Genomic DNA, 17,341 nt, shown 5'->3' with positions numbered 1-17,341 from the left:
GAGCACCTGGTTTGAGTCTGTCTGAGTCCATTCATGAGTCCACATTCCTGTTAATGCACACACTGGGAGGCAATAAGTGATGGCCCAGGAAGGTGGGTCCTTGTACCCAAGTGGGAAACCTAGATTGAGTTTCTAGCTTCTGGCTTCAGCCTGTCCCTGCCCTCAGCTATTCCAGGCATTTGGGGCGTGAATCAGAGGATGTGAGATCTCTGTCTCTTTCTGCTTTTCGAGTAAGTGAAATAATAAATAAATAAAAATACTTTTTAAAAAAGAAATGGAGCAAGTCACTATTTATAATTATATAATGAATACTAGCAAGTCAATTAGAAATCACAAACACTTCAAAAGAAACATGGCTGGAAGACACAGCATTGTAGCTCAGTGCTGCTACTTGGGACATCCACATCCCACGTTGGAGTGCCTGGTTTGACTCCCAGCTACTCTGTTGAATCTCAGCTACTTCTGATCCAATTGCCTCTAATGCACCTACGAGGCTGTGGATGCTGGTCCAAGTAGTTGGGTGCCTGTCACCCAGATGATAAAAAAAAATAGAGAGAATTTTTAGGCAAATTGGGAGACCTAGATGGAGTTCCTAGTTCCTAACTTTAGCCTGACCTACACTTGACTGTTGCAGGCATTTAAGGAGTGAAGCAGCAGATCTCAATCTCTCTTTCTCTCTCTCTCTCTCATTGTCCATCTCTCCCTCTCTGTCCCTTTGCCTTTCAAATAAATAAATATATCTTTATTAACAAAGAAATATGGTCAGTGGCATAGAAAAATAATTCATAAAAAATAAATGAATAGGTATAATAAATTGTTCATCAGTATTCAAGGAAATTTACTGGTAAGCCAAAAAATCCAAATTCAAGAACAAAAATATTTGATTTCATATTGATCAGAATAAATAAATTTTGTGAGGTTTTTATTCTTTTCATTTATACGCTTTGGGAAAAGATTTAATCTGGTTAACAGTTTTGGAAATTCTTGGTAAACATGCCAACAGAGTACCCCCGTAATGGACCAAGAATTTAAAACAGTTCATTCACTTTAACCTTGAAGGAATTTAGCCTGAGGAAAACACTGAAACATTGCCTGTGATTTTTGTCTACAGTTGTTCCTCAAAGCACTACTTCTGAGATCAAAGTCTCAGGAACAACTAATTCGTTTCCCAGCTCTTGTCACACCAAAACAAACATATAAAATAATATTTCTATAGCATACACAAGGATCTGAAATAGACTGTTTGTACCAGAATGAGACTCTGAACAGTTGCCCAAAGACTGCATTGCTGAGATCCCAGCCTGTGTCAGCAACTCCTGATCATAAGTAGTCAGAGACAAACCAATTGGGAATACTCAACCTAAAACCTAACATTAATTCTAGAATAATGATTCTATATTACAGTCTCAAACTGTAAAAATTATCAATAAGCAGATAGAGGCTCCAATAGACATTAAAACACATTAAATAATAAGAATGTGCAATCATTGAAATGATGCTTATGAAGCTCATATGAGAATGTTTTTTGTATTAGAAAATTAAAGAAAAGCAGAATGTAAAACCGTTCCTATTTAATATTATAAAGAGCTATATTTTGTAAAAAGGAATTGTCCTTTAATATGATCCAACTGTCAACATCCTTTCAAATTTAGTTCCTAAAATATTTTTCCAAATCTTCTTTTAACAGGTAGTATTTGTATTTCTGCATTTGCTTATTTCACTGGACATAGTGATCTCCAGTTCCATCCATTTAATTGAAGATGTTAGGATTTCACTCATTTATGACTGAAAAATATTCTATTGTGCATGTATATATGTATATAGAGAGAATGTTCTTCATCCATGCATCTTTCAATGGCTTTATTTTAATTGGATTGGGTTTTTTTTTATGTTAGTTGTAAGAGAGCTCATTATATATTTAGAATAAAAATCCTTTGATAAATATGCATTGAATATATTCTCCTCCCCAAAAAAAATAAATACCACATTAGCGCCACACCATAACAGAAGTGTCGAATATTAATCAGCACATTGATCAACACATATAATCTCTGAGACTGAGATTATATATGTGATCACCTTTTATGATGAGCAAGAAAATGATCTTGGTTAAAAAAGTGTGGTTGAAAGGTAAAAAGAAGTCCACAGCGTGGAAGCCCCTTTAGAAAATCACTTTGTAGCCAACTATTTGATATAATCTATGTTATCTTCTTAACTGAAGAAAAATGTGAAGGAAACATCTTTGTGGGGACCTTAATGTTTCCCCTCCCCGCAAGGGGCTGAGTAGTAATATGACGTGCTTCCTAGCACACGTCCTCCACAGTTCCTGATCAGAGCTATGGGGCTTTACCTCATGACACAAGCACAATCCTTATTACCTTCCTTCCTTTTCAGCCTATTTACACTCATACATCAACCAGATGAAATGTGTAGCAGCTGGCATTTACTTTGCTACAGATTTAGCAATAACTTCAAAATACTGAAAATATCAATATACATTTTCCTTTCTGTTTGTGATATTGATAAAGTATAAATGGATTCACAATTAGATCTCAGAATATTAACAGCATGCTGTCGTACATCTTTTTGGGTATTATTTGCCTAGAAATCAATAGTACTTACTCTATATCAGAGCAATTGAGGCCATTCTCACTCCCTATTACCTTAAAAATTAAATGCAGAATTTAGCTGATCCCAAGAAAAAAGCCATACTTTTACTAATGGAGAAACATGGAAATTATGTAAAGGGCCTGAAGTAATTACCAAAGCCACAATCAATATTTAAACATTTATTATGTCATACTTTACCATCTGGGGCCATTTTTTCCTATGCAAATGTGACATTTAGAAGTTACATTTTCAGAACTCATACATGTTTTTAAAAAATATTTGCATAGGTTTGGGCAGATATTTCCATCCTCAATGTGCTAGAAATCAACACACTCAAAATGTCAAAAGGAAAAATTTCACCAGATCCCAAAATTTGGTTAGATAACTTGCCTACTATAGCAGTTACTTATAAGCAATTTTATTGGCATCTAGATCTATGAGTCATGAAAGCCAAGCAAAATTCCACAGACTAGAAGGAAAAAGAGACAGCAAAAATCTTTAGGATTGAGCAAAATGTGTTCTCCAACATAAAATCCATTGCTACAACTAGCTGCCAGCCATTTGTCAACACTATCTGTTAAAAGGCAAAATTCCCAGCAATTTATTACTTCTATTTGGTGAGATAATAATGAACATTCATTTATTTGTTTTTCATTTTGCAAGAGAACAAGTTAAAATATGTTTATCCTTAATTCCATAAACACTCATTTGTGCTTATATTTCCATGCCAGATATATCATACAAATAATTACAAATTGTTCATTAGCTTATTCAGTCAACATTTCTTTCATTGCCTACCTACTTGAATTAACTTGCATAAAACTATAAATCCTCTAAAATTTGTGCAACAATTTACTTGCTATAAAATTATGGTTAAATATGTAAAAGAATGTAGAGGATGTTTTATTAGAAACTTTAAAATGTCGTCTTTATGGGGGAAGGATTTTGTAGACAGTGTCAATAACAACATACAAAACAGTTAGCAATAGTAATGATTAAATAAACAATCTAAAGATCCACTATTCCTCACCTGAATGTTAAAATAGAAAAGTGTGTGTAAAACATTTTTTAATGCTTATGGTCAACTCTGTTAATTTTATAATTTTGTTTCTTCCAAAAATATGGATATTTAAAATTATTTAGCATTTTATTTGAAAGGCAGAGAAAGAGAGAGTGGGAAAAAGAGAGAGTGAGGGAGAATCTTTCATCTGCTGGTTCACTCCTGCAACAGCCGGGCCTGGCCAAACCAAATCAGAAACCCTGAACTCAATCTGGGTCTCCCATGCAGGTAGCAGAGAACTAAATGCTTGAGACATCACCTGCTGCCTAAAATGATCAGGGATTTGGAATCAAAAGTGGACCCACACACTCCAATATGGGTTGTGGACATCCCAAATGATATCTTTTTTTTTTTTTTTTTGACAGAGTGGACAGTGAGAGAGAGAAACAGAGAGAAAGGTCTTCCTTTGCCGTTGGTTCACCCTCCAATGGCCACCGCGGCCAGCGCACTGTGGCCGGCGCACCGCGCTGATCCGATGGCAGGAGCCAGGTGCTTCTGCTGGTCTCCCATGGGGTGCAGGGCCCAAGCACTTGGGCCATCCTCCACTGCCCTCCCGGGCCACAGCAGAGAGCTGGCCTGGAAGATTGACAACCGAGACAGAATCAGGCGCCCCGACAGGGACTAGAACCCGCTGTGCCATCACTGCAGGCGGAGGATTAACCTATTGAGCGCTGGCCCCAAATGGTATCTTAACTACTGTGCCAAGCTCCTAACCCTTAAAAGCAGGGGTCTTTTTAGACATGCATAACAGGAGGAGTTAAAATCTGGAAAAGATGTAATGAGATGGAAGAATGAATCTCCAAAGAGACACATTACTTGGCATGAAAGTCTTATGTGATTTCTCAAGAAAGGAAATGAAAAGAGGGATTTGTGCAACCTGCATATTGTGAAAAGCCATATGATTTCAGCAGATTGCAAAACTAGCCTAGCCTTAATCGATACTCGGTGTGTGTAATGGAATTCCCCTTTTACCATAATTCCCCAGAGTACCCAGGATTTATTATAAGAGGATTCCACTCTGCTAATTAACATCCAGGCAGGGAATAGAAATATAGTCAAAACCCTTTATGGTGCTATGTACAGTATTGGCTGAATAAAATTTTTAAAAATTAATAAAACATGTTTCCCTAATGCTTTCCAGTAAGAAGAAATTAATTTCTGTCAAAAAGCTCAGAAATTGTCAGTATACAAGAGATTATGTACTTAGATGCATTTGTAGCTTCAGGTCTTCCTACTACAATTGTCATCAAAAGAGTATTATATTCACATATTGTCCATATTCCTTCTTTTTGAGTTCATTTCCATGGAATCTTGGGAAATCCTAGCTTAAAATAATCAGACTGAAGCATCACTAGCTGTGAACAGTAGAAAGAATCAGGAAAGCATAAAAAAGAACACCATCTACTTGTCCCTAGAGTATTAATAAACAGAATGTTTTATTTACTGATCCACACAGCGCAAAATCAGGCAAACTTAAAAGTAATCAAACTTTAGCTCCAGTCCAGCTGGGCAGACACTTACTAAGATAATTCTAGAATCACAGGAGTCTATTAGATAGTCTGCCACAGGAATTTATTTCTTAGACGTGTATTGTTTAACTTTGTGCTTTTCTTCTAGTACTTTCCCAGTCTTAGAATGCCTAGCTTACACGGTTCTACTTTATCAGACCCATGCAATTGTGATAAACCCAAGTAAGATTATTTTCTAATGCCCCAAACTTACAGATCCCTTCATCTCATAAACTCCTGCCTCCTATGATCCAGACCCTCAAACCCTTGCTTTTTCACCACCTACTTAACTTACTGAGTAATTCTGGTTTTCATATTGGCTACCGAAAATGTACTAATTCTTATCCCCCTTTAAATTGCATGTGCTATTCAACAGTAATGCAGTGCCTAATACAGATGCACAAATAAGTAAACTTTATATAGCTTCTGACAAGTTCTGGGAAAGAGTGTCTGGGCATTGGGTAATACAAACTTTAGTTCTGCCCTGACTCGGTGATCTCAGACAAATTGCAAGATCTTTTGGGACCTCAGGATGCTCATGTCAGTCAAGACTGAGTAAGGTAGGTACTACTTACATTACAGGAGGATTACCAAGAATGAAGTGATAAATATTAGGAGTTGAAAAATGCAGAGACCTTCAATATATTAATAGCTTAGTAATTAAGAATTAAAACGCATAAAATATGTAATTATTACTATTACTGTTCTAGTTTGAACAGGTAAAATCCATCAGAAGAAAAATAAATAAAATTGGTCTTTTAGGAATTCCTTCCCTACAAGAGTTTTTCCTGAAACTTTTCTTCTACTTAAGTCAGAAACGATGAGCAGTTACGTGAAGTCTTAAGGGACTAGCTTATGATGAGCTCGTCAGTACTGATCAATAAATCAAACACATAAAACCTTTACAAGAGAGAAAGAAAGTCAGTAAGACACTAAATGTTCAATGCCCTTCTTCACTGTCTCTCCATCTTCCCTTTACTTACCTATGTTTATTTGATACTTTTAAAACAAAATGGAATTTTTAAGAGGGAGAATGCCAAAATCATTGATATTATGTCCTCATCAATCATCAACCTAGAACAGCCATGTACTGTATTTAGGAAGGTAAAAGGTCACACTCAATAGCATGGCTAGCTATTTCCTTCTCAAGACGATCTTTCTGTTGGCTCATTTTTGGAAAATGGATTGTCCTGACAAATCCAGCTCTAAATCTGTACACAGTGTATATATGTTAAGAAGCATTCCAGAACAGTCAAAGAAGAAGACAGGGAGTGGGAAATTCCAGAAAAATGAGTTGATTAATGGGGAGAGGATAAGCACCCAAATCCAAATGCTGTCTTTTCCTCACTTAATATTCACAAAATGTGAAAGCAATATTTCCAGAAAAGATTAAGCCACTAGAGAAAAATGTTTCCAAGAGTCTCTTTCCCACTTATTAATATACAATACCCAACACAGAAAGTTGGCAAATAAAGGCAGCGAGTGTTGAAATTACCCTATAAGGCTTTCAACATTTGTGGCATATTTATATTTTTCAGGATATGACTCAAAATTTGCTTTGAAGTATTTTGTATTTCTTATAGTAAAGAAAAATTTTGTTTTGTTGTATTTTTCCATTAATATTTAGATGAAGTCACTTTTTTACTTGATTTACTAAAACTACTATCCCCTAAAATATCATAAAAGTATATTTTAGGGAATTTGCATCTAAGATATTACTATGACATAGTTAACCTTAAAAAAATCCCATTTTCCTCAACATAAAAGCAACTACCTCTAGAAACTGCCATGTTAAGATCCTGATGTTCATTCACTCACCTGTATTGTTTCTATCTACCTATTTAAAAAATATTTAAATGGTAATTTGTCATCAAATGGAATTAGAGAATTTTAAGAATCTAAAATGATATAAATTTTGACCTGCAACAAATTTTTGACCTGAGAAATACTGTGTGAGCATTCTGGAAAGAGAAAAAAGTCTACAAGAGTCAATTTGAAATTACTCAGAAAAAATTTCTCAAGGTAAAGGTAACTTCTTTATTCTTGGTTTTTAGGTATTACTAAACAAGCCAAATGCTATGAACAGAATATATCTTGATTTTAGAATGTTATTAGAAGAAAGAATCTAACCGTATCTTTTTAAACAAGAGAGAGAAATATGGGCTCTGGTGGAATTCACAGCTGATAAAACAAAACTTTCCAAAAAGGTGATGAATGACAGATTATTACAACATGAATGACAACAGCTTTTATCATCATGCAACCATGGAGATACACTAAAGTGTAAAAATGGCAGAACACTCTTTTAAAAAAAAAAGTTAATGTAACCCTTGGTCATAATCTAAAACTAATATTTGCTCTAAGAACATGCCCCATTATATTCCTTGCTGTATGAACACAATTGGGAAGTGTGGATTTGGTGGTAGTATAACTCACAGTTTACAAACAGATCTAAGCTATGAGAATATGCAGAGAGGAAGCATCAGGTACTGAAATTTTGAAAACGACACAACACAAGAATTGTTTCTTGGAACTGGCATGTTGGTGTAGCAGTAAAACTGCCTCCTGCAATGCCAACATCCTATATGGGTGCTGATTCCTGTCCTGACTGTTCCACTTCCAATCCAGCTCCCTGCTAGGCCTGGGAAAAGCGATGGAAAATGGTCCAAGTGTTTGGGCTCCTGCCATCCATGTAGGAAACCAGATGAAGCTCTTAGTTCCTGGCTTCGGCCTGACCCAGCACTGGCCATTGTGGCCATCTGGGGAGTGAACCAGTGGATGGAAGATATCTCTCTCTGTCTCTCTCTCTCTCTCTGTAATTCTGTAACTCTGATTTTCAAAAGTAAATAAATGTACCTTTTTAAAAAAAAAGGAATTTTTTTTGGCTAAAAACTGTTAAGTCTCAGATGGGACATGCTGATGGCTTGTAACAGCTGGAGAGCAGTTAAGTGGAAGGATTAGATGGAAGCTTTCACCCCAGGAATTGAACCAGGACCATTGGCTGTAAGTAATTGATGAAGGATGGAAGGGAAAAAATCCTAATAAGAAGAAACAAACTGTTTCCAGAAGACACAAGAAAGCACTAGAAATATCCAGGATGTGCACTAGTTGGAAAATTTATTCTTGCTCAACTCCTGACCTCACTGCTCTTTCCTCTTTGGGACCCTGGACCAGCTCCTGAACGTCTGTGTTTTACTGCTTCCTCATTTATAAAATGGGTATGCCTGCACTGGAAGGAGATGTGGCAGCAGTTCAGAACACGAGGCAAGGAAGGGAAAGTGTTGAATAGATGGTCGCTATGGTTCTATTTCTAAATTTCTGCCATTTTATTATAAGGGAAATATTAATATTTTATCTCTTGGTGGGTAATTATTGTTTAATTATTTTATTCATTAAACTGGTCTGTATTGAGAGGCTTCTATGTTGTAGGTACTCTCCTAGGGGATACAAGAGCTAAAAAAATGGGTAAAAACTCTTGTTGTAGATCTTATATTATAGCGGAAAAAGACAACAAGACAAGTAAATTAAATAGGACATTAGCAGTGATAGGAGTTACACAGAAAAATAGATCTTATAGTGAAATAAAATAAACAAAACAAGCAAGTAAATACTATAGGACAGTAGCAGTGTAGAAAAATAAAGAAGCAAGGTCAAGGAAGCTTCAGTGAGAAAGCAATATATCAACAAAGACACACTAATTTCATCAGTCATTTTTAAAATCTATTTTATTATGAAATCCATTGAAAAACATGGTGCCCTTAAACAAATAGTATGAGCTAAATATTGTGGGTTGCATCATGTCTCCCTAAAATTCATATGTTGAAGTTCTAATCCCAGTACCTCAGGATGTGTTTGGAGATAGGGTCTTAAAGAAGTAATTAAGTTGAGTGAGATCGTTAGTGTGGATCTTGATTCAGTATGAGTGGTGACACCAGTGAGGTACAACTGAGGATGAAAGGAGACAGGATCAGATGGGTACAAAGGAAAGAAGAGAGCACGCAAGAGGAAGACAGCTACCTACAAGGCAAGGAGAGAGGCCTCAGAAGAAACCAGCCCCACCAACACTTTAATTTTGGACTTCTGCCTCCTGCATTGTGACAAACAAAAATGTTTATTGTTGAGGTTACCAAAGTCTGTGGTATATTGTTAATGCATCCCTAACAAATGAACACAGAGAATACAGAAGCATATGAATCCAGTCCCAAAAAGTATGTTTAAAATAATGCAATATTGCTTACTCATTTGTATAGCCACTCAGAACCTTTGGTAAACTTTTAGAGTTTATATAGCGATTTCAGATTTTATATTTTTTGCTTTAGCTTAAAATTGCATTTAAAATTCTTAAAACCAAGGTTTTACTTTTGATATACTCTAATGCAGAAAAAGTCTAATAAAAATATCACAAGCAGTACATAATTATGAAAAACATGTTTAAGTAACATATAAATCTTAGGGTAGGTAAAATACACATCTTTCTACTAAGATATACATCACTAAAGATATTGAAGTTTAAAATGGCAGCTCATAATCTTTTGAAATGTTAAAAAGACAACCAAGCAGCTAGTAATACCAGAACTTAACTTTTCCATCTTGTTCATGTCTTGGTAGAGTCTTGTTGTATTACTCTAATAACACTGGCCAGCTAGTGTAGCAACTACTTGGTGTGACAATGTGCAGAACACTGCATATACATTTGAAAATACTCTTTAATTTAAAGATTGCTATTTTTAATTCCTTTTTAATTTTCCTACTCATGAGATACACCAGTTCAGAGATTAAGAAAATAAGTAAATGAATATACTTACAGATCCTACTAATTTAGATACTTTCTGGAATTCTTCCTCCTCTTCCATTAGTGTTTCTTCAGGCCCAGGTAAAGAATCTATTTTGATTTACAAAATAAATAAATAAATTATGGTCACATTATTGCTTAATAGTTCTCATACATAAACCTATTGGTGAGAGGCATTTTAAAGTGACTGAAGGGTGAGTGTTTGGCATAACAGTTAAGACATTGCTCGCAATGCCCACATCCCATATCAAAGTGCCTGGGATGGAGTCCTGGCTCCATTCCTGATTCCAGTAGACTGCTAATGCACATCCTGGGAGGCAACAGGTGAGGCCTTAAGCACTGAATCTTTACAACCACAAGAGAGACCCAGATGGACTTCCAGGCTCCTGGGTTCAACCTAGCACAGCCTCTAGCTGTTCAGAGCATTTGGGGAGTGAAGCCACAAATAAACACTTTCTCTCTCTCCCTTTCTTTCCCCTTTCAAATAAATGAATGAATACAGTGATTGAATTAGTTGTCAAAATATCACAATGTTTGTGAAGCAGAGTGCAGAATGAAATTTATGTAGCATGAAGACAACTTACAAAAATCCTAAGTATTCCTAATTAAGAAGTTCCCAGTGAAGTCATAATTGCGCAAGAGCTCAAATTATCTTATTTGGGCAAATAAACACTTTCAACATTCTTTCTCTCAAGGAATTCACTTGAATACATTTACAGCATTGATATTTAACAATAACAAGCATTCATAGAGAGAACACATTGGTAACAATGGTTTTATATTCTGTTCTGTTTTTGTCTTGGTTGAATTTTCCTGGTTATGAGTCCATGCTCAGTGAGATCTATCATGTAGCAAAGCTCATAGAGTTTAACACGGAGGGACAACCATAAGTAGCCAGAGATTTGAAAACTTAAATATCAGATTGAATTGAAAGCTACTAAGTGGAGTGCACCCTGCCAATTAGTCCAAATCCAATGATAGAATGCCAATCTAACTAGCTGCTTACAGGCGATATACAAAAGGAAAACAAAATCTTGGGGGGCTGGCACTGTGGCATTGCAGGTAAAGCTGCCACCTGTGGTGCCATCATCCCATATGGATGTTGGTTCAAGTCCCAGCTGCTCCACTTCCAATCCAGCTCTCTGCTATGGCCTGGGAAAGCAGAAGATGACCCAAGTCCTTGGGCCCCTGCACCTGTGTGGGAGACCCTGCAGAAGCTCCTGGCTCTTGGCTTCAGCTCTGCTCAGCTCTGGCTGTTGCAGCCATCTGGGGAGTGAACCATCGGATGGAATACCTCTCTCATTCTTTTCTCTCTCTGCATCTTTCTCTCTATAACTCTGCTGTTCAAATAAATAACAATCAGGAGAGGAGAGGAGAGGAGAGGAGAGGAGAGGAGAGGAGAGGAGAGGAGAGGAAGGGAGGGGAGGGGAGGAAACATTGAGGTTAACTCCATGTTTTCAAAGTGTTCTAAGGGACCAGCGCTGTGGCATAGCAGGTTAAGCCACCACCTGCAGTGCCCGCATCCCATATGGGCACCAGTTCTAGTCCCAGCTGCTCCACTTCCAATCCAGCTCTCTGCTGTGGCCTGGGAAAGCAGTAGAAGATGGCCCAACTCCTTGGGCCCCTGCACCAGCATGGGAGACCCAGAAGAAGCTCCTGGCTCCTGGCTTTGGATAGGAGCGGCTCGAGCTGTTGCAGCCTTTTGGATAGTGAACCAGCGGATGGAAGACCTCTCTCTCTCTCTCTCTCTCTCTCTCTTTCTCTCCCCTTCTCTCTCTGTGTAACTCTGAATTTAAAATAAATAAATAAATCTTTAAAAAGGCAAAGTGTTCTGAATACATTGCTTATTAACAGCAATTGGTAGATGCGTCTGTATAATTTTGTTCTGACTTCTCTGGAGAAATTTTTTTCTGTAAGTTATATGATGTTCAAAATACAAGGGAGTACTTCTTAGATATTTTCTTAAGATATATTTGTCTATTTGCTTGAAAACCAGAGGTAGAGATAGGTCTTCCATTCACTGCTTCACTCCCCAAATGTCTGCAACACCTGGGGTTGTGCCAAGCCAAAGCCAAGAACAAAGAATTCCATACAGGTCTCCCACTTGGCTGGTAGGGGACCCAAGTACTTGAGTCATCATCTGCTGCCTCCCAAACACATTAGCAGAGTGCTAGATCAGAAGCAGAAGTGGAGGCAGACTCTGATCCACACACTCCCATATAGGATGTGGGCATCCCGATGGTGGCCTAACCTGCTATGCCACCTGCCACTTGCCCCGTAAGATATTTTTCAATCTTATAGGAGTTAATGGTAAAGAAGTCTCTCAATTTTTCATCTACTACAAAATTTATCTCTTCTCATTTTTAGAATAAGAAATGAAAGCAAGGGAAGTTGAAGCAATTTTGTCAAAAACCAAGTCTCTAGCAGCACTTTCACTAGAAATTTGGCTTGTGGTTACCTGAACAACCTTTTAGGAGTAGAAATCTATAGACTGTATCACAATGGCTAACTTCATTGAACTTCTTCCTGGCATTATTTTACTTTTGCTGCTTGCAACACAACAGGTTTTTATGTGCATAATTATCCTACACATAGAAATACTATTTCTTGAGCCAGTTTCAATATTAACATAAAAATCATATTAGTTATAAAGATTATATTGAATAAAAATTGACATAAAAGTCACATTAGAGTTTTTGGATAGTGTCAATTATATCCAGTTATTAGATCCTGTGATTCTGCCAAGTAGAAAAGAATGTACTAAATCAGAAACTTGTATTTTTTAACTTGCTGATTAGATCTACTAACATTTGAGTGTAAAGAATGCAGGATATAATTATGTCAAGGAAAGATATTAAACTTAATAACTACATTTTTAATGAATATAAGTATGTTTAATCAACAGCATATTATTGATGCAGTTTCCCAAGATTTTATTTTTCCTAAAACATTCAAATCCCTAAAGTTCTCAATAATTATATAAATAAAATGCTGAAAGATATTTATCTGCATATTGATAGATTGGAGTGGTTTTGATGGAATTTAAACATTTAATGAGCAAGTTGTTAAATAGCATCTGTCTAGCATCTTGTTTTGTTTTTGGCATGATGGGGAGCACAAGAAAACCTTAAGAATCCTCTAATTCAATTGAAGCAATTCAAAAGCAATTAGGGGATGAGACAAAGGAAACACTGGAGTGTGCTAAACATCAGTGAGCCACAACACGACCTTACGGATGACCTAAATAAGCAAGAGAGAAGAAAAAGAACTTTGTCAGGGAAGAATAGCCCAAGTGAAAAATACAAACACTAGCTTAACTGTGAGGAGCAACTCAGATGATTCTGGAAGCTAAGGGAGCATCAACAAAAAGCCAGTCTGGGACATTCATTGTTGCTAGTGAGGCAAGGCTCAACTTCCATTGTCAGGGTTAAAGGTCTATCCTAAGAATGTGCCATGACATTAGTACAATAACGGATTTGAGTATGTATATATACTTTATTTCTTTCATTTTTTTGTCTTTGAGTTCGCCTAAAACAATAATAAGTATTGGTAGACTTAAAACTTACCCAAAGAATCTGGGATTATTTCATCCGGAGAATGAAGTATTTGTAATGTCTCCTCTGTTCTTTCTGCCAGGCTGTCTCCCTGAAGCCTAGATAATTAAAAAAGATTCTTAAGACACGTCTGAATATTAAATCATGACATATGAAATGCATACTGTGAAGCACATGACTGTGAACTTCTGGACTCTAAAATCAGACATATTTCTTTAAAGTAGAAATACAAGTTTACTAAAGACATTTTAAGATAGGGGTTTGGAGACGGCGCCGTGGCTCAACAGGCTAATCCTCCGCCTTGCGGCGCCAGCACACAGGGTTCTAGTCCCGGTTGGGGCGCCGGATTCTGTCCCGGTTGCCCCTCGTCCAGGCCAGCTCTCTGCTGTGGCCAGGGAGTGCAGTGGAGGATGGCCCAAGAGCTTGGGCCCTGTGCTCCATGGGAGACCAGGAGAAGCACCTGGCTCCTGGCTTTGGATCAGCGCAGCGTGCCGGCTGCAGCACACTGGCCGCGGTGGCCATTGGAGGGTGAACCAACGGCAAAGGAAGACCTTTCTCTCTGTCTCTCTCTCTCTCACTGTCCACTCTGCCTGTAAAAAAAAAAAAAAAAAAAAAAAAAAAAAAAGATAGGGGTTTGGTGGCTGACTCTGTGGCATGAAAGGTATGAAAGGTAAAGCCTGCAGTGTAAGCATCCCATATGGGCACCAGTTCCAGTCCAAGTGGTCATCACCTGGGAAAGCAGTGAAAGATGGTCCAAGTGCTCGGGGCCCTGCACGAATGTGGGAAACCTGGAAGAAGCTCCTGGCTACTGGTTTCTGGCTCAGATGAGCCCAGCTCCAGCTGTTGTGACCATCTGGGGAGTGAACCAGTAGATGGAATCTCTCTCTCTCTCTCTCTCTCTCTCTCCCCACCCCCTCCTTCTCTCTCTGTATTGCTAATTTTCAAATAAATAAATAATTTTAAAAAAAGATAGACTTTTTGCTGTTCTCACCATTGAGAGAGTTCTACCTTTCCTCTTATTTACCCAACATGGTTAGTCTAGGAAGAATCAGATTTTCTTCTCTGCATGACCAAGGAAGTTCTATGAGCAATGTCGGCAGTGCAACTGCAAAGCAGGACTGAATGGAAGGAGAACAAGAGTCAAGACACACAAGCTTACCTAATTTCAGGGTGCAGATGCAGGAGGCTTGGGTGTGTTTACAAAGTCACAGAGAACTCCATCAAACACAGATCTCCAAAGAACTCACCTGACCTTAAACCAACCTGACCCATGTACCTGTGGAGTGAAGACTCCTAATGTGTGTTACTGCCTGCCCAGGCTTCCAGAGACACTAGACCAGCTTCAGGAGAGGAAGATTCTGGAGGTACTTTTATGGCATTATATTTCTGAGCTTCCCTATCCTCTTCTCTAGAGTGTGAAAAATGAACTCAAAGTCACTGCAAGTCGCAGTGTATATTACACTCTGAGACCATATGATCCAAGGAGGTATAGCTCAACAATACATTTTGGAACTATGTCTTGGGAACTGTAAAATAAATACATCTCTGCTAATGATAGAGGACAACACATCAAAGAATCCAGAGACTAGAAGTTTCTACCAGTGTCATACTTCTTTCTTGTATATAGCTAATGGTGAATGACCTTCAGGAGAGAATTAACAAATATATGTCATATAACATTTAAATTTTTTAAGTATAAGAACAATCAATAACTATATGGTACTCAAATGTTAAAATTCTCACTTTTCTTTTATATACCACGGTGGAATCAAATAAAAATACACTTTTGACCTTTACAAATTCTACCATATTTACATATCTCTTTCTTTATCTTTTTGTGTAATTATAAATACCATAAATTATACATGTATTTTTATTTTTATATTATTATATTACATATTACCTTCTAAATATAAAACTGTATTTAATGTATTTTATCAATTAAAGAAAAATTCTCAAGGGGGTTTTCTGACAGTCTTAATACTTTTTGGTCAGCTATAAGTGGTTTTATATATTTAATTTACTTTTTAAAATTTACTTGGGAAACACACCTGTTCCGATAAATTAATTAGTTATATTTATGTAAGATATTTCCTACTGTTTTCTCTCTATTTTTACTCACTTCCAGTAAATAAGAGAGTTACTTCAATAATAAGAAATATCAACAGTCGGCACTGTGGTATAGTAGGTTAAGTCTCTACCTGAGGCATGTGCATCCCATATGGATGCCAGTACTACAAGTCCTGGCTGCTCCTCTTCTGATCCAGCTCTCTGCTGATGGCCTGGGAAAGCAGTGGAAAAGGCCCAAGAACTTGGGCCCCTGTACCCGCGTGGGAGACCTGGAGGAAGCTCCTAGCTCCTGGCTTCGGATCTGCACAGCTCCAGCTGTTGCGGCCATTTGGGGAGTGAATATGGAAGACCTCTCTCTATGTCTCTCCCTCTCTCTGTCTGTAAGTCTGCCTTTCAAATAAGTAAATAAATCTTTTAAAAATATATCAAATATAATTTTTGATCTCTCTTTGTCTAGGACCACTCAATCAAAGCTTATCAAAGAGATAAGTTATATAGGTATGTCAGATATTGAAAAAATTAAGTAGAAATTATGATTAAAACTTCATACTAAGCTCCAACACATTCCAGTACTTAATTTTAGATAAAAGACCTAGTAGAAAAATAAATCTCTAAAAAAGGCAGAAAGAAACAAGACACACAAATTATGTTGTATTATTTTGCTCATTGCATGCATCAGTAAAACAAAATATTTAACATAATGCTTAATTAACATGCTCAATAGTAAGCCAAATATTGTAGAGATAAGAAGGAATAATAACTGCTCTTGATTTCACAGAATTCTCAATCTAGCCGAGTTGAAAAGACAAATGTCCATGAATAAAAACCTAGCAAATTGGGTGGCCTTGAGCTGGCTCATCTTTGTCCAAACACTGCCCTGCAGATACCTCAAGAGTGGAGTTTACTGTGACTTGGCACCAGCTCCTTTGTGGAATGCTTCACAGCCCTGCTATCCGTGAGTGCTCTGCCAATGTTTCCCAGCTGAAACCCACACAGCACTCCCTCTGTAAGAGGTTAATGGGCGCTGTGCAAACAAGGGCTGTGTGGGCAAGTCCGGGAAATACAGCTTTAAAAAGTTAAATTGCTTTTTGTTGTTTTGTTTTTTCACTACAAGAGTTTTACTCATACTCCTAAGCTCCGTTCTCTTTGCTTAGTAAAACCGCTCTTCCTACTCCTCTCTGTCAGACTGAGATCCCTTCCCTGCTAAGGATATTCAAATGTCCCCTTTTCCAAAAGATGCTGCCTGAACCCATGACTTCAGATAACAGTGGATGATTTAAATTAGCCTTTCTTCTCTTTGCTCACAGACTAAGCTCAGGCTCAAAATGTTCTTTTTCAACCCAAGTATCTGGATCTATTTACTAATCTCAAAGTCTCTTGGGGACCTTCCCCCCCACTTCACCCTCCCCTAACCCAGGGCCAAACCTTTCGAAACTGCTCCATGCCAGAAGTCTACAAATCTAATGTTCTATTCTCTGACAACAAACTTACCTCCTTTGGGCTCTTTCACAATCTGTTTTATTTATTTTTTTAAGATTTTATTTATTTTATTTGAGAGGTAGAGTTACAGAGAGTAAGAGGGAGAGACAGAGAAAAAGGTCTTCTTTCCATTGGTTCACTCCCCAAATGGCCACAATGGCCAGAGCTGTGTCGATCTGAAGCCAGGAGCCAGGAGCCTCTTCCGGGTCTCCCACACAGGTGCAGGGGCCCAAGGACTTGAGCCGTCTTCTACTGCTTTCCCAGGCCA

The 17,341-nt window shown here is 37.6% G+C and overlaps 1 protein-coding gene across 9 annotated transcripts in view; it reads right to left on the bottom strand.

Moving 5' to 3' along the window:
- C6H8orf34 (chromosome 6 C8orf34 homolog) overlaps positions 1 to 17,341 on the bottom strand; it is a 498,572-nt gene that overhangs the window by 114,580 nt on the left and 366,651 nt on the right. For all 9 annotated transcript variants that reach the window (XM_089335333.1, XM_089335332.1, XM_089335329.1 and 6 more), the window contains 2 exons: positions 13,537 to 13,622; positions 9,984 to 10,060 (listed from right to left, as the gene is read on the bottom strand). In XM_089335333.1, coding sequence (XP_089191459.1) covers positions 9,984 to 10,060; positions 13,537 to 13,622 — 163 coding nt within the window. The remainder of the gene's footprint in view (positions 1 to 9,983; positions 10,061 to 13,536; positions 13,623 to 17,341) is intronic.

The sequence above is a fragment of the Oryctolagus cuniculus genome, chromosome 6, assembly GCF_051225735.1.
Source record: "Oryctolagus cuniculus isolate XC-2025 breed Fujian yellow rabbit chromosome 6, ASM5122573v1, whole genome shotgun sequence".
NCBI lineage: Eukaryota > Metazoa > Chordata > Mammalia > Lagomorpha > Leporidae > Oryctolagus > Oryctolagus cuniculus.
This window is presented reverse-complemented; position numbering and strand designations above follow the sequence as displayed.